The 19,238-nt window shown below is 34.8% G+C and overlaps 1 protein-coding gene and 1 long non-coding RNA gene across 2 annotated transcripts; one reads left to right on the forward strand and one right to left on the reverse strand.

Annotated features, from left to right (window-relative positions):
• Window positions 1-2,519: 2,519 nt before the first annotated feature.
• Window positions 2,520-4,128, reverse strand: LOC105953784 (uncharacterized). The gene is made up of 3 exons (XR_016029039.1): window positions 4,007-4,128; window positions 3,638-3,725; window positions 2,520-2,722 (listed from the first exon to the last, which is right to left on the reverse strand). It is a non-coding gene; the product is annotated as an uncharacterized LOC105953784 (long non-coding RNA).
• Window positions 4,129-11,228: 7,100 nt separating this feature from the next.
• On the forward strand, window positions 11,229-12,733 carry LOC105953775 (uncharacterized). Its single transcript, XM_012977453.2, has 3 exons — window positions 11,229-11,260; window positions 11,801-11,864; window positions 11,946-12,733. The coding sequence occupies exons 2-3, from the start codon at window positions 11,801-11,803 to the stop codon at window positions 12,731-12,733; spliced, it is 852 nt and encodes a 283-aa protein (XP_012832907.2). The 5' UTR covers window positions 11,229-11,260.
• The last annotated feature ends 6,505 nt before the right edge of the window (window positions 12,734-19,238 follow it).

A 19,238-nucleotide genomic window follows, 5' to 3' on the forward strand; every position in this document is an offset into this window, starting at 1 on the left:
AATACTAATACTAATACTAATACTAATACTAATACTAATACTAATACTAATACTAATAATAATACTAATATTAAGACTAATGTTAATGTTAATGCTAATGTTAATGCTAATACGCCAAGAATAATATGACTTCGAATAATAATAATAATACTAATAATGATAATGATAATGATGTTGATATTGATATTGATATTGATACTGATATTGATAATGCTACGGATATTAATATTGATACTAATATTAATACACATACTGATACATATACTAATATAGTGAGACTGATATTGATACTGATACTAATATTATTATTAATACTAATACCAATACTAATACCAATATTAATATTCATATCAATACGCATACATATATTGATACAGATATTGATACTAATACTAATGATGATACTGATACTGATACTCATACTCATACTCATACTCATACTCATACTCATACTCATGTTGTTATTGATAATGATACTAAAACTGATAGTGATACTGATACTAATACTAATATCACACTAATACTAATACTAATACTAATACTAATACTAATACTAATACTAATACTAATACTAATACTAATACTAATACTAATACTTATACTTATACTAATACTAATACTAATACTCATACTAATACTAATAATAATACTAATACTAATACTAATATTAATACTAATACTGATACTAATACTAATACTAATACTAATACTAATACTAATACTAATACTAATACTAATACTAATACTAATACTAATACTAATACTAATACTAATACTAATACTAATACTAATACTAATACTAATACTAATACTAATACTAATACTAATACTAATACTAATACTAATGCTAATATTAATATTGATATTAATAGTGATACTAATACTAATATTAATACTAATATTGATATTGATACTGATATTAATATTAATACTACTACTAATAGTAATACTAATACTAATACTAATACTAATACTAATACTGATGCTGATAGTGATACTAATATAGATGTTCATACTAATACTAATACTAATACTAATACTAATACTAATACTAATACTAATACTAATACTAATACTAATACTAATACTAATATTAATACTAATACTAATACTAATACTAATACTAATACTAATACTAATACTAATACTAATACTAATACTAATACTAATACTAATACTTATACTAATATTAATACTAATACTGATACTAATACTAATACTGATACTGATATTGATATTGATACTATTAATGTTACTGATACTCATATTATACTGATACTTATATTGATACTGATACTTATACGGATACTGATACTGATATCTATACCCATACTTATACTTATACCCATACTCTTATTCATACTCATACCCATACTCATACTCATATTCATACTCATACTCATAGTGATATTGATATTGTTATTTATATTAATACTAATATTGATATTGATATGTATACTAATACTAATACTAATACTAATAGTAATACTAATAGTAATACTAATACTAATACTAAATTAAAAGAAGATACATAAAACATGAGTCAAATGTAGGTACTACTACTTGTCAATAATATAGTTTCCATTTAAACATTATATAGAATCATATCAATTAATATTCATTATTAATTTCTTTTTGTCTCTAATTATTATTCAGAGTATATGATAAACAATAACAATAAGTTTAAGATTTATATACTTAAACATAAATTAAATAGCAAAAGAAAATTGCTAAAGGAAAAGAAAAAAGAAGATTGACACATATAATAGAAAGTAAATAGCAAACAATTCTTCCATGTTCTCATGACCGCTCGCACCACCATCAGTTTCATTCACCTCTTCAACTTCAGAAATTCTGAAATCAGCAGCTTCATTTGTTTTACAAACCTGATGCCCGAGACGATATTCTTCCTCAGACTCTAGGTGCATTATCCATTGGCCTAAACCATAAGATTTATCCCAACCCCTCCAAAATAAATGTCCATGGACAAATTCCCGATCCCCAATTTTTCTACACTCACAATCTCGACATGGACATCGTATTTTATTATCAATCGCAGCCTTATTAAAAGCAAAATCCAAAAATTCTTCACAACCCTTTTGAAATGCATCTAATCGATGACCATCTATCAAAACCCAACTCCTATCCTTTGCCATTTTGTAGTAAGTAAATAGTCTTACTGATGCTGGTAAAAAATAGCATGACAAATATTTCAGTTATTCAAAATATTGTTTTTATCATGTAGAATGCATTAATTAATATAGAGAAAAAAATAATCGAAATGAGAAGAAATTTTCCGAACTCCCAATACTACCCTTTACCACTTTTCCATGAGAAGAAATTTTACGGAACCACGCACACAAATATTTCTTTTATTAACATAATAATCATATAATCAGTTTTACATAATTATTGATTTATTTATAAATCAATTGCTAAAAAGAATTATTCAATATTTAATAAGTATTTTTAATAGATGGAAATGTAGATTGTCTTCTACTATTTAGAACGCATAAAAATCGGAAGGAAGAGATAAGTTGCATCATATAAGTTTGCGTTAACATGCGACAATAAAGTTAAATAAATATAGAAAAACTTTGTCGTGGTAAAGGTGAGGGAAAGGATAATTTCTTACCCGAGAAAGTCTAAATGTACAAAACTTGCGCTTCCCTTTCCAGCTATACTTGATTAGTTGTGTTCCTTTCTTCAAAGCAATGAGTGTCTTCAGTCAACAAGTCAAAAAAATTAAGAGAGTTGTTCATAAGTGCATTATCAAATAAAGATTCAAATGAAAGATCAACGTAGTCATCATTAAGTTCTCAAGACGGCCAAAAGAAAAATGAATGAATAGAAGAACAGAAACTTCGATTTCCCCGACAGATAATCAAATATTAATCGCTCTAATACATCACAAACAAACGGAACGAAAGGAGAAATTTTCATTGAAAATGTTCGTCATCGAAACTAAGCTTATAACCATGGATTGGCCACGTGTTTGAATAATTACAAATGTTTTTCAATGGTCTGTTCGTAATTTTTAATTTATCATTCTTAAAATCACAAGATCATGATGTCCATCGGTACTAATTAAGAGCACAAAACAAATTGAAGGTCACAACTCACAACAATATTTCTTTCCATTTTGATTTTGTCCTAGAAATTGAAAATAGATGTAATTAATTAATTAATTCCAAGTTGGTTGAAATCAATGAAAGCTTAATATATAATATGCAGTTAAAAACTTAAAATAGACGTTATCAAAATTTGGTACGTTGCAGTACGAAGCAGCTGGAATATTTAGTCTGTTATGATACACCCCCAAAGTGAAAACCCCAAATACACCCCAAAAATACACCTCCAAATACACCCCAAAATGAGCAAATACACTCCATAATCAGCAAATATACCCCCAAATACACCCTAAAATAACAAATACACCCTCACATACACCCCAAAATCAGCACGCATATACACACTAAATCAACACATACACAAAAAATCAGCAGACACATACACACTAAATCAACACATACACACAAAATCAGCACACATACACAAATATCCATACACCTTGTCTTTGTTTTATTTGTAATTGGGGAGAAATTAAAGGAAAATTACAGAAATTAAAGGCACTCACTACGAGGGGAGAGGTCGGCAGGGAAATGTGGCGACGAGGCGGCGGCAAGGCAACGGCAGAGGCGGCGGCAAGACACCGGAACAGATCCCTAACAGTAGAGAGAGAGAGTGAGAAAAAGATGGAGGGAGCGAGAGAGAGGGAGAGAGAGAGAGAGAGAGAGAGAGAGAGAGAGAGAGAGAGAGAGAGAGAGAGAGAGAGAGAGAGAGAGAGAGAGAGAGAGAGAGAGAGAGAGAGAGAGAGAGAGAGAGAGAGAGAGAGAGAGAGAGAGAGAGAGAGAGAGAGAGAGAGAGAGAGAGAGAGAGAGAGAGAGAGAGAGAGAGAGAGAGAGAGAGAGAGAGAGAGAGAGGGGAGTTTGATGGCGTAGATTACAAATTGAAATTAGCGCACTTTGGTGGCCAGTGATGGTGGAATCGCGCCGGCAGAACGACGCCGCCACCGGCGACGGTAGAGTCGGAGAGAGAGAGAGAGAGAGAGGAGAGTTGGGCTGAAACGAATTAGGTTTTAACCCAATTCTTTTATGCGACGAATTCCACTAAATTGACGCGAAAATGAAATAAAAGTAAATCTTAAATTAATTCATTGCGTCGATTTCATATCAATCGTCGCCACAAAATAATAAAAAGTTAATTCCATTGCGACGTTTATATATTCGTAGCAATCTGGGCTCGAAAATTTGGGAAAGAGAAAACACTTGCGACGTTTCAGATAAATATTCGTCGCAATATTTATTAAAAAATAATAAAGGGAAAATAATTTATTCTAACTGCGACGTTTTACGAAATCGACGCAACGGGAAAAAAAATAAATGCAATTTTGTTGCGTCGTTTAGTCACAATTCGTCGCAGGGTAACATAATAAATAAAATAAAAATTATTCTAATTGCGACGACGTACATTTCCTCGCAGTGATTGACGAAAAAAAATATTTTTTTCAAACTCCTTGCGACGATTCTCTGTATTTCGTCGCTATAATATAATTTAAAAATAAAAAAAATTACTTTGCGCGACGTTTGTCGCTTTTTCGTCTAAAAAATATGTGAAAATTATTTTGTTTTCTAGTTGCGACGTTTAGGAAACGATTCGACGCAACACAGCGACGATAATCCAGTTACGTCGCAAAGGTTTTGAGTCAAAAGCGGGATTTAAACTGTTGCGACTAATGTAGTGGGAATCGTCGCAACTGTGCGACGATTTTGATTTAGTCGCAAATTTTAACGTCGCCAGAACTGTGTTTTTGCCTAGTGTATTAGTATTAATAATAGTATTAGTATGAGTATTAGTATCAGTATCGGCATCGGTATCAGTATCAATATGTGTATGTGTATCAGTATGTGTATTAATATTAATATCAATATTAATATCAGTAGTAGTATCAACATCAATATCATTATTATTATCATTATTATTGTTGGTATTAGTATTAATAATAGTATTAGTATGAGTATTAGTATTAGTATCGGTATCGGTATCTATCATTATTATTATCATTATTAGTATTATTATTAGTATTCGAATTCAGATTTGTCTTGGCGTATTAGTATTAACATTAGCATTAGTCTTAATATTAGTATTAGTATTAGTATTAATATTAGTATTAGTATTAGTATTAGTATTAATATTAGTATTAGTATTAGTATTAGTATTAGTATTAGTATTAGTACGAGCATTAGTGTTCTTATTAGTATTGGCGTATTAGTTTAAACATTAAATATTCGTATTAAAATCGGCGTATTATTATGAATATTATGTTAATTTTTTTATTTATTTTTTGAGTAAATTCAAGTCCATTACAAGGGGAAGCATGGGAGGGGGGACTCGAACCCTAAACCTTTACCCTATTGATAAATGCTAGGTACCAACTCTCCTAATGAGGGTTGGTTAATAGTAGTGTTGATATTAATATTAGTATTAGACTATTAGTATTAATCATCGTATTAATATTAGGATTAGTATTGATATTAATATTATTAGTGTTGGTTTGAGTATTAATATTAGTATTGATATTAGTATTATCAATGTTGGTTTTAGTATTAGTATTAGTAGTTGTTGTTAGAGAAATATTAGTGTCAATATTAGGGTGGCATAGACAATTGTATGCCGCAATGTCCAGAGTTAAAAGTAGATTTGAGATAAAGATATTTATGAATTCAAAATCGGGCGATATAACTAACTTTACGAGCAATGTTGTGTTCACAAAAGATTTTCAGTGAATATGAAGGTAAATCACAAACAAATGTATATTTTGATTCAATAAAATATTTTTTTGCTATTATTTACATGTATGTCAACTGTTCAAAGTTTTCGTTCGTTTTATTTTATCCAAAATAATTTTTAAAAAAACATTGATCCCGTGCATCGCACGAGTGAATTACTAGTTTTAATAATTATTAATTCAATTTTTACTTTCTTACTTTCAATGTGAATTAATCTCCTTGGTGTATCTTCCAACCAAAATTCCATTAAATTTTTTAAACATGTTTTCAATATTTTTTCTGACTAATCTCCTATGTTTGCGTGTGCGTGGATCTTATATTGGATTCAATTTTCTAATTAGTATTTTCCCGCGTAATAATTATTAAATATTTTTCTACATATCTTATTTAGTTTTTCTTATATTGGATTCAAATTTCTAATTATTTATTCATGCGTAAATAATTAGAAAATTCATTATACATATCTTATTTAATTTCTTATATTGCTCTCAATTATCTAATTATTTTTTCCTATTCTTTCATTATTAATTCAATTTGTTATTTAGTCCTTTTAATGTAAATTAATATCCTCGGTATGTGTGTATAATCCAACCAAAATACCATCCAATTTTCTATTTTTTCTAACTAATCTTCACATCCAAAGAGATTTAATAAGATTTATTATTGAGTAGATTTTATTTACTTATTTATCTCAATTTTCTAACTATTTGCATGGCTGCCCTAATCTTTGGGCAGATTTTTCTATGTATCTATCTCTATATTTGCAGATTTTCAAAAAATCTGTATATCCCATGAGATTAGCATATTTTAATATCTTTTCCCACAACAGTTCCTAAAAATTTGTTTTCTCTCTTCATGAGAGGCGTCTTTTCTCTCATGATGAGAGGCAGATCTATTTTTCTGGTTCGTCATTCCCTTTTTCTTTTGTGTTGATTCTCACCTTCTCGGAAATTCATTCAGATTTGATTGTACGAATTATTTCAAGGGTGCTCCTTCGGAATATATTTCATACAGATCTGATATTGCTAGTTAGGTTTTGTTACTTGGGTTTATTTTGTTGTGACGGCTAGGGCATCGCAACACACCATGAATTGCCTCGTCTGGAACTGTCGAGGGTTGGGGGGGCCTCGAACGCTGCGTACACTCGGCGATCTGATCCGCGCCAATAACGCTCAAATTATCTTTTTGTCAGAGACAAAGTTATCTACTCGAAATTTTGAGTTGGTAACGAAAAAACTTGGTCTTCAAGGAATAGCAGTGGGAGCGAGAGGTGCATCGGGGGGTCTTGGTCTTCTTTGGACGAGGGATATCACAGTGGTTCTTCAAAGCTTTTCACAAAATCATATTGACGTTCACGTCTATGATGATGCGGCGAATAATGAGTGGAGATTTACGGGTTTCTATGGTGACCCAAACGAGATGGAGAGACATAAGTCGTGGAGTTTGTTACGAAAGCTAGCAACTCTATCAAACAAGCCTTGGTTGTGTGCCGGTGATTTCAATGCTATTCTTGCAAGTTTAGAAAAAAATGGAGGCAGACCGGCTTCTTTTCGTGAAATCCATGAGTTTAGTACGTGTCTCTACGAATCGGAGTTGATGGATTTGGGATTTTCAGGCTTTCCATTTACCTGGACCAACAATAGAAAATCCCCGGATACAATAAGAGAGCGTATTGATCGGGCTTGCGCTAACGATGAATGGAAGAACAAGTTTCCTAATTATAGAGTGATACATCTTGATGCTCTCAATTCAGATCACTTGCCGATTCGAATTGATCTAAATCACAGTAGCCGAGGAGTTAGTAGTTGGAGACGCCGCGGTTTTAAGTTTGAAGCTATGTGGTTGAAGACACCGGATTGCGCAAAAGTCGTCAAAGAAAACTGGATGTCAAACACACCTCTAAATGAACAATATGGTCATTGGAATAAGCTGGAGCAGTGTAAACAGGGATTGATGTGCTCGAGTAAACAATATTTTGGAGGTGTGGTTAAACGAATTGATAGATTAAAGGAGAAAATATATATGCTTAAGAAAGAGATTCTTACGGAAGATACAAGTCAGCAAATTAAAGGGCTCTCATCTGAGCTCGATGCCTTGCTAGATAAGGAAGAAATGATGTGGAGACAAAGAGCCAAAGCACACTGGATAAAAGAGGGAGATAAAAATACGAAATTCTTCCATGCTAAGGCATCTTCACGAAAAAGAAAAAATACAATCTTGGGGCTTAGAGACTCGACCGGGGAATGGTGCGAAGATGATGTTGGTTTGGAGAGTATTGTGACTGAGTATTTTCGGAACATATTTACGTCCAGTAATCCGTCAGAGAAGGTTCTGGATGAGGTTATACAATCTATAGAACCAAGGATAACTACAGTCATGAATGATGAGTTAAATCGGGATTTCACGGCTATGGAAGTAAAGGTGGCACTAGATGGCATGCACCCACTTAAGTCTCCAGGACCAGATGGATTTCCAGCTTTATTTTTTCAACGGTTCTGGAATACAGTAGGGCGAGATGTGACACAATGGGTTTTACGTCTCCTTAACCATAATGAGTTTCCACCCAGCTGCAACTCCACACATATTGTCCTCATACCAAAGTGTACAAATCCCGAAAGAATGGCCCAGTTTCGTCCAATTAGTCTGAGTAATGTGGTATATAAAATAGCCTCTAAAGCTATAACTAATCGTTTAAAGCCATTTATGAACGTGATTATCTCTGATTCACAATCGGCTTTCGTCCCATCTAGGCTAATCTTAGACAATATCCTCGTAGCTTATGAAGTCGCACATTATATGAAACGAAGCCCAGCAGATCATATGGCCATAAAGCTAGACATGAGTAAAGCCTACGATCGAGTAGAGTGGCTTTTCCTCAAAAAGGTCATGTTGCGATTAGGCTTTGATACTCGGTTGGTAGAGCTGATCATGAAGTGTGTGACTACAGTGACATATTCATTTATCTTAAACGGCAAGGTTTTTGGTTCCCTTTCACCGAAACGAGGCATTCGACAAGGGGATCCCATGTCCCCGTATTTGTTTCTCTTCTACACTGAGGCTTTGAGTGCACTATTTCGTCGAGAGGAAAATAATGGTAATTTGCGGGGTCTCGCGGTTTGTAGAGGTGCTCCGAAAGTCTCTCATCTTCTTTTCGCGGATGACACGATGATATTCTGTAGAGCAAATGAACCTTCAGCTATGTGTGTAAAAAATATCCTCCAAATCTATAGAGATGCGTCCGGCCAGGTAGTTAATTTTGATAAATCAAGTATTGTATTTAGCAAGAGCACAAGCAACCATATTATTGACAGAGTTCGTGCGCTATTACCCATGGAAGTGGTGAATAAACACGAGAAGTACCTTGGTTTGCCTGCAGTTGTCGGTAAATCCAAGAGAGAGGTGTTTGCAAATATTCGTGATAAAATTCGCTCACGTCTCCAAGGATGGAAAGAAAAGTGGTTGTCTAAAGGGGGTAAAGAGATTCTTATCAAAGCAGTCGTCCAGGCGATCCCAACCTATGCTATGAGCTGTTTTAAACTCCCAGGTTATCTCACAATGGAACTCGAAAATTATATGGCTAAGTTTTGGTGGGAAAATAAGCACGGGAAAGGGATTCATTGGACAAAGTGGCAGGAGTTGTGCGATAGCAAGCAATCAGGTGGGATTGGGTTTAGAGTGCTGGACGAATTTAATACAGCCCTTCTCGCCAAACAAATATGGCGATTATTAGAGAATCCCGAAAGCTTGTTAGGCCAACTCCTAAAGGCAAGGTATTACCCGAATACAAGTGTACTAGATGCCTCTTTGGGTTCGAATCCTTCGTATACATGGAGAAGCTTATGCAGTTCTATTTACCTAGTCAAAGCCGGCCTTCGTTGGAGAATCGGCAACGGGCGTTCGGTTAATATTTGGAAGGATAAATGGTTGCCGAGAGAAAGTACATTTCAGATTTTCACACCCATTGGTGATAGGGAGCCGGAAATGAAAGTAAATGAACTAATTGACGAGGATACAGGGCTGTGGAAGTCCGACTTAATCCAAGAAATCTTTTTTGAAGACGATTGCAAAGCAATTCTTGCTATTCCTTTGGGTAAGCTAGTGCACTCAGACCGCTATATTTGGCATTATAATCGAAATGGACTATTCTCAGTTCGTAGTGCTTATCATTTGGCTGTTAGAATCCGAAAAAATGGTGGTGGCCAACCTGGTAATAGTTCGAATTCTCACAATGCTCAAGACTGGAAATGGATATGGGCTTTAACTCTACCAAGCAAGATTAAGATTTTTTTATGGAGAGCATGTAAAAATTTGCTGCCTACTTGCACAAATTTGATGAAACGCAAGGTCTTGGAAGTTGATCGTTGTGCTTTTTGTGATGAAATGGGAGAAGATGTTATGCATATCTTTGCTTATTGTACTTTTGCTCGTCAAGTATGGGCATTGAGTGGGATACCGCTGTCGACATATCACACATCGGAAATTGAGTTGGGTGCATGGCTGCGTACAGTAAAAAAGAAGCTAGATTCCAAGGCTTTTGAACAATGCATACTACTGTGCTGGGCAATTTGGTATACCCGTAACAAACGAGTGTTTGAAGGTACAATTCCCGATGCTATGAATATAGTAGAGTTTTCCAAGAAATATTGGAATGAACTACATACAGCTACATCGCAAGTACTCGACTCATGCCTTTTGCGCAATCGACCCTTAGTGAGATGGATTCCCCCCGAGCCAAATGTGGTGAAAATTAACTTTGATGCTTCGGTGAATAACAAGGATGGAATATGCTGTTTTGGAGCTATAGGAAGATCGAATTTGGGTGTATGCGTAGGATGGGTGTCGCGGTTTTTGAAATCCACTTTGGATCCTGCATCGGCAGAGGCAAAAGCGGCTTTATTGGCTGTCGAAATGGCTTGTCAAAATAATTGGGCGGCGATCATTTTAGAAGGTGACTCACAAGAGATTATTGCAACCATCCAGGGAAGATCAAGCTCACGAGCCGAATATGGAAATATCATTGAGAATATTAAACAAATGAGTGAGACTTTTGCCGCTTTTACAGTCCAACATATATTTCGAGAAGGTAATCGGGTAGCTCACGAAGTAGCGTCACTATCTAAGAAAGGTCCATGTAATTTAGATGCTCTTCCCGTCAAGATTCAGTCAATCCTCTGCTCGGAAATGAGCTAATGAAATATTTTTTTATCCTCAAAAAAAAAAAAAATCTTTTCCCACAAAAAAAAAAAAAATATTCTTAAAAATCACCAAAAGATTATTACTCAAATTACGTGATAATATTTATTCATGGAAAATATTTGAACAATGTATTTTATATATATAGTTGTATTTTACAAGGAACTTGAATACAGAAGAGCAGTACCAATTCTCTACTACAAGTCGAACATAAGAAGGTGAACATATAACTATCCAGTTTCTTGAATCTGTGATCCATTCACTGTGTATTCATCATATGTTTATGTTCATTTACCATCATCATGTTTTCACTTATTTACGGAACGTTCGATTTGATTCATTTATTTACGAAACGTTCTATTTGATTTGTTTATTAAATTGAATAAGAACGTTCTTGAGACATATTGAATTTTCTGTATAATAAACTGTAATATGAGTTTATGATATGAAATTTAAATAGTAAGGCCTCGTTTGGTTTGGGAGATTAGTCATTATTAACTAAATAATTGGACTTTATTTGTTGTTTGTTATCTTCAATAACTTGTTGGGTCGATCAGAAAATATTATATTATCACAATTTATCTTGAGTTATCTTGCTTAGAGGGGTCTTTTTTGTTCGATGTCCTAGGGTCAGAGAAAATAATAGGGTTGTCATTAGATTATTTAATCTTATATTGACTATTCTTGTCTTGGCAACCAAATGAGACTTAAACTATTTCGTGTAGAAATTAACTGAAAACATCGGATTTTGTGATCAGATGGACCACACGAGAAAATCACCGAGTTCATCGAAAACATCTAAACTATACGATGTACCTATTGGTAAGGCGTTAATTAAAAATTACACAAATCAATAGTTCATTTTATCGTTTCGTATGTTATGAAATAATATGTTATTTGCAGAGTGGATATTAAGTATCGGTAATCGGAATGCCGAAGAGCAAAATGATGGTGCGATTGAGATTCCGCCCCACATGCTAATTAGCGATTCGGGAGATTCCTTTCGAGAGCTAATCCAGTTTGTTTATCCACATCTATTGAGTAGGATTTCTGATCCGAGTTATTTTAAGGGGAGGCTTATTCTTGCACCGACTAATGAAAGCGTCGACTATCTGAACAATTTTTTATTGTCTCTTTTACCTGGGGAAGAGAAGACATGTTTGAGCGCGGATAGTATATGCAATGATGAATTGAATTCGGACATGAATGAAGAAATTTATCCGGTCGAATTCCTCAATACCTTATCGTGCTCAGGACTCCCTCCTCATAACATGAAACTCAAGGTTGGTGTGCCTGTCATGCTCATAAGAACCATTGATCAAGCTGGAGGATTGTGCGAGGGAACTATGCTTACAATTGTTCAAATGGACACCTTCGTTCTTAACTGCAAGATTATTTCCGGCAAAAAGGCTGGTGATATGGCATTCATTCCTCGAATGACAATGGTCCCATCGAACTCTACTTTACCATTTCGATTTCAGAGACGACAGTATCCGTTGGTTGTTTCATTTGCAATGTCAATCAATAAAAGTCAAGTTCAAACTCTATCACATGTCGGTGTGTATCTACCAAGGTCTGCCTCCAGTCATAGTCAATTATATGCTGCACTGTCAAAAGTTAAGACCAAAGGTGACATAAAGATATTCATCAAATCCGAATCTGGTGAACCATCCAATGTTACTACCAAATAAGTGTTTCAAACAATATGACGGTACGTCATATCTAAATTCATTGGATTTTTTTTTTTTTTTTTTTTTTTTTTTTGAGGTTTTGGTTATTTTTGTCTCTCAAAATTCTTAATTGACAGGTTTATTTAACTATATGGTGCTATTAATGTGGTTTGCAAGGATGTTTCTCAAGGTTCCCATATCGAGGTGCATGATGGCATGGATAGTTATGCCATCAACTTAATATTTTTAGTTGTTTGTTTCATTAATGAATTCTACTTTTGCACTTCTTAAGACAACATTGTAGACGAAGGTCCATGATATTTGGGTTTGTTTACATATTTTTTGCTTTAAGTAGAACGTGTCAATTATATTTTATTTAGACGATTACAAGATACTATATTTTATTATTGGAAAGCATATCTCGTGCATTGCATAAGTGAAATTTGAGTATTAATAATATCGAAAAATTATTATGTGGTTGAACCGCAAATGTGAATGTATCCCTCGAATTTGACCCGTGCACATGATCCATGATTTGTTTTGTGTTTTTCATAGAACTAGACAAGTGCATGTGCGTTGCACGTGTTTTTATTAATTTTCCTATGCATTTATTAATTTTTGGATTCACTTATAATTTATGTGTATAGATCCAAGTCAAAATCTCTATATTTTAATAAATTAATAATATTTATTGTGGCCAAAATACCCTTCGTCATATCAAATCAAATATCCCACAAAACTCTCTTTCAAAACAAATTCTAAAACCTGTCTCTTCCAAATATTAACAACAAAGTTAAATTAATTCGTAAAAAAAATACTATTTATTTTACAAACTCGTACTAAAAATACGCCACCGCACCACCGCCCCACCGCCTATGACTCCTTAACTGCGACGCCTATGACTCGTGAACTGCAAATAGCAAAATGAAAATTAGAATTTGTATTATTGAATTGCAAACAATAACATACCTATGTTTTCGCCAAATGCAAACAACAAACTGAAAAAAAAATATAGAATTTGCATTATTAAGTTGCAAACAAAAAACTATTTATGACTTCGCCAAATGCAAATAGCAAACTGAAGAAAAAAAATCAGTTGAGCTTGTATTACTGAATTGCAAGCAATAAACAACCTATGACTTCGCCAAATGCAAACAACAAACTGAAAAAAAAATCAGAATCATTAAAAACATCAACAAGAAAATTGTTTATGGAACACGTTGCAAACAACAAAAACATTAAACAAAGTGTTGGTAAAATGTAACTTAAGACATACCTTCCAAATTGTAAACCAGAGGAATCGAATCTCAACACCAAACGCAATTCTTCAAATAACATATGAAGTTAAACCAACCTACAAACTTAAATTGCTAATAACAAACGTTGGGAAGGTTCTACATACGGAAGACGCAATGCGAATTTCGGCTACAATTTTAGATTTCTGAATTTTTTTTTGGGAGGGGGAAGGGATGTTTGTTGTCCTCTTTAATTCTTTCACCAAGAAATCTTCTCATAATTTAAAAAGATCTTTTTTTTTTCCTTCTCTGTAATATTTTTTCATAAAAAATCAATAAATAAAGAAAAAAAATTAAAAGAAAAAAAAAAACAGAGAAGCACGAGAGAGAGAGAGAGACGTGAGATATAGAGGGAGAGAGATGATTGATTAAATATAGGGTGAGAGAAATGCTTGATGACAAGCAAAAACTAGCAACACAATCACCAAATGCATCTCATCACATAGATCAATGGTTAACTTCACATTTTCAGAACTTGCAATTATCATGATAATTCTCAAAAATTGTAAGCTCGCAATTCAAAGATACTTATTCACTTACCGTTGCTAAAAACCACAAACGATGCTATCGTTCCAAGTATCCTATATTTGTAATCTAAAAAATGGAGAAAATGCATTCTTACATATAATGTTCGACTCCAAAGACTCATCAAATTTCTTTATTCGTCTAATATCAAATACTTGAGCTATTGGGATCATTGGAACTTTTTGCCTTTCAAATGTTGAGCCTCTGGTACAAGGTAGAAAATATGGGTAAAGGTGGCTACTCTGCTCCTTTCATCTCACAATTAGTAACTAAGAGTTGCACTGAAAGATTTTTTGGCTTTCGTTCTTGACTCGACGTATTTTTGCTGAGATATAGCTTTTGGAATTATTACTTTACCTCTAAAGACTTATTACCTAACTCGATGTTCAAGAGATCAAAAGTCTCCACATTTGCTCTTGGAGTGATGGTTCAAGTTTCTATTTTGAAATTTTTCTCAAGTCCTTTCATTCTCTTATGCTTCTCCTCTTCTTCTTCTTTCTTATTATAGTTATTCCTTTTAAAAAAAAATTCTTTTTTTTTTTACGAAGAAGAAAAGGAATACATTTTTTTTGTGACCATACTCCAAGGGATATATACAAGAAATCTCCACCTATTCTACCCGTTAAACATGGCTAAATGAAAGAACACCATTTCTCCAACGCCCAATCAAGGTTCAAAGGATAAAAATTTAAAAGTAGGCTTGAATGGCTCAAACGGTTCAAAGAAAGCCCAAACCACTTACCAATTTACTCAACGATTCAATATTTCACTTTGCAATTCCTAAGGCAAGTTCTAAAACCGAACATCATATGATATAGAATAAATTAACTCCAAGTTTTAAAGCACAAAACTTTCAACCAAAGCAAGGCATAATTCATGATTCCTAACAATGACTCATTCCTACGACACTTTGAATCGAAAGCTCACCAAAATTCAATCATAATCAAGACAAAAGAAGCAATTTCATCATTAAACATCAACCATCTTTCATCAACATGATTCATCGAAGCATTTATTTTAACCACAATTTTTTTTAAACCAATAAATAAGCGAAAAAAATAACTAAGCTAAAAATAAAAATCCCAAGGCATGTAAACTAACAAACAACTAAAGCACATAAAAATAAGTAATTTCCCACCCCCAAATTAAAAATTTACATTGCCGTCAATGTAATTACCACGAAGTTCAGAGATAGAAAACACCTGACTAGTCGTAAGGTTCTTCTCTGTGATGCACTCTTTGATGTTAGTTTTCTCCACCTTTAACGTCCAATCACTTAATGTTTGATTTTCGACCTGAAAATTAAAACAAGATTAAATTATTAGTTTGCATGCTACTGAAATCCTAAGAAAAATAAAAACAAAATAGAATAAGAAAGAACTATAAATGTTCGGGTTGCCTTCTGAGAAGCGCTAAGTCTTTAGTCTTCAGCCAAACTTTACTTCTTGGGAACTGTTACGTTCAATCCAAAACAATGTAAATTGCACATCCATTCATTTTTTTTTACTACATCTCTTTCAACTAATGCATGGATAGAGTTGCAATATGTCAGTGTCCACATCCACCTTAGTTGGTACTCTTCTCTACTAATAAGCAATCGATACAATACCAAGGTAGGATCTTCGTCATTCGCTCCCTCCAATCGGTATATAAAAATCTCCAATCTGCATATAACCTCCACCTCAAACACATTAGCCTTCTCAGCAACCACTGTTAAAGCCTTCAGATCCACATTTAGAACAACGATAGGGTCCACAACTAGAATATCTTCAAATATTACATCCATATCCTTGTTCTTTTTTTCTATGGCCTCTTCGGGGTTTTGCTCGATTGCATTCTCAAATTCATCATGCTCAAGTCTATTCGTAATTTGAATTTCTCTCTTAACGACACTATTTTCTAGACATAGAAGATTTTTCTCCCCGCGGGCTTCACCGGAATTTTCTTTGATACAACCATCGCCGATATCGTCTGGAATATTTTCCAGAGACTCGGATTTTAATTTGAGCGACATCTTTTCCAATTGTATCTCTATATTTCGAAATGATGCTTGAGTGGACTTCATGAATTCGGCAATGAGGGATTTCAAATCAAGTTGTTCATTACTGCTTTGTTGCTGCGTTGGATAATAGTTTTGAAAATCATAAAACTGTGTCTCTTTATGTTGAAATTTGTTGAAATTTGTGTCCTGAAATATTTGCTCATATGTGTTTCAATAACCTATGTTGGAATTTCGACGAAATTCGTCGTTTTTGGTGATCCCCAACATTGATCGATGTAATCATTTACACTACATGTTGAACAAAATGGAGGCATATCGTAGGTGTTTTGGAGGTATTCGCCTGTTGGAAGCCATTCATATCCCATTTGAGGTGCACGAACATTGTAACCTGACATGTAACAAAAAGAAAAAATCAAATCCAAAATCCAAAATCAAAAATCAAAAATCAAAAATCAAAAAGAAAAATCAAAAATTAAAATTAAAATTAAATGGCTGAAGTAAGAAAAATTGTTCAAACTCGATATCAGAATATATAGATAATTCAGTTGTATTCCCCTGCAACGGCACCAAAAATTGTTGGGCTAAATACCTAATACGCAAGTGCACATATCACAAACAAGTAGTAAAAGTGGACTCGTGAGAGTCCGATGTCGATTCCACAGGGAATATTCAAATCACCAAATCACAAAGGTGTGGACGGGAATTTTTTTTCTCTCTCCTCTCTAAAACCCTATTTTTTCTTCGTCGCGTCTAGCATCCCGGTGGTATGCAACCACGGGACCGGACGCCGCCGGGCGCTACAGGGCAAAAACCCCGCCCCTCATTTGCGGCGATACTGACCAACCAACGTTTGGCGTCACCCCCCGCCTACAGCCTGTCGCGCTTGCGCCTCGTCCAACTTCGTCGTTTCAGCAAGCTCCGGCGGTTTTCTTTTCACCCATTGTGATCGATCAGCTAAACCGACGGGTTGACAAAATGCTGATCCTGAAATTCTCGGCAGGTCGCCCGAGTTTACAAGATATCCGTACTCACGTTAATACAGAATGGATTTTAGCAACGGAACCTGCTATAGGATTTATGGATCCCAGACATATCACAATACATATGGGAACGGTTAACGATGCTAAACTTGCTCTATCACGAAACGCAAACAATATAAAAAATTGTATGTTCCGATTATTTCGTTGGACACCGAAATTCATCATTGGCAAGGATAGCAGCAGGGTTGCGGTGTGGGTGCGGCTCCCAAAGCTACCACTTCCATATTTCAATATATCCTCATTCGAGCGAATTGGATCAGTACTTGGTACGGTATTACGAGCAGACGAAAGAACGCTGGCTTTCACACATACCCACTACGCTAGAGTGTGCATCGAGGTTAACGTAGCCCAGCAGCTCCCGGAGTCGATTTTCATTGGCACATCGAAAGAGGAAGGCTGGTGGCAGAGAGTCGAGTATGAAGGAAACCATATGTACTGTACACACTGTGGTCTTTTGGGACACCTAGTTGGTGCATGCAGAAAGAAACAAGGCATACCGATTAAAACGAATCAACCGTTGGTGCATCCACCGAAATGTGTGTTACGAAGAGGAGAACCAGAACCAGACTTCAAAGGCGATACGGCTGCAAATCCACAAACAATTAATGAGAAAGTAGATACCGTCACATCGGCTAGGAACAACGATAAGCAACAGAGACACGAAGCATAAGATACAAACACTACCCGAGATGAAGAAGTCGCACATCATCCTACCCGATTAGGTATGGACAAGGACAATCTACAGGGAACGCAAATATCAGGGAATATGGTCGAACAACATGACAAGGACAACGAAGTGTTTACACCAAGCACTCCCTCTGAAGCAAAGAATATAGAGGAATCCCTAATAGTAGAAAACCAATTTGACGCGTTGAACCTTATTGGAAACGGAAAATATGATATAACTATTTATCACTCAGAGGGGGAAATGAAGAAACGGGCATGTCTTTATCGCCAAAATCAGATGGTGAAGTTCCCAGTAGAAGGAGGAAAGGTTTTCGAGCCGTCAACCCAAAGAGAAAATACTTTATCCAACCTACCGATCGTGTTACCAGGTCTCTGGCAAAGTTACCCACCAACCCTCAAGTTTAGTTACGTCATGCATGATTTGGAATGCGTGTGGGGTCAACCAACAAGCAACAGTAAATCGCATTATGACACTAGTTCATCAACAACGAGTCACTATTTTGGTTATTCTGTAACCTAAACTCCCTGCTACCAAACTACTTACGTTTGCGACCAAATTGGGATTTTCATCGTCGATGCATGGGGAGGATATAAATAAATCCGCGGTAGACATTCAGTGTCTAAATATTTATGAACAAGCTATTACGGTATCTGTGACCTTTCCTCACCAAACATTATTCACTGTCACGTTTGTCTATGCTAGCTGTTCTCACATGATGAGAAAGAACCTCTGGGCTCACCTCTCTATTATGCATGATAGTATCCAAGGCCCGTAGTTTTTGGGTGGGGATTACAATGCTATTTTGGATATCGCGGAAAAAAAGGGGGTTTGATTAATGTGGCCAAGCTGCATGACTTTCAAAATTTTGTCCTCCAAACTGGCTTGATTGATGTCCGCTTCACAGGCAACCCATTTACGTGGAGCAATAATAGGCAAGGTAGGCATCGGGTATGGGAACGAATTGACAGAGTATTGG

The sequence above is a fragment of the Erythranthe guttata genome, chromosome 13 (genome assembly GCF_056151865.1).
Source record: "Erythranthe guttata isolate IM_541 chromosome 13, IM_541, whole genome shotgun sequence".
NCBI classification, from domain to species: Eukaryota; Viridiplantae; Streptophyta; class Magnoliopsida; order Lamiales; family Phrymaceae; genus Erythranthe; species Erythranthe guttata.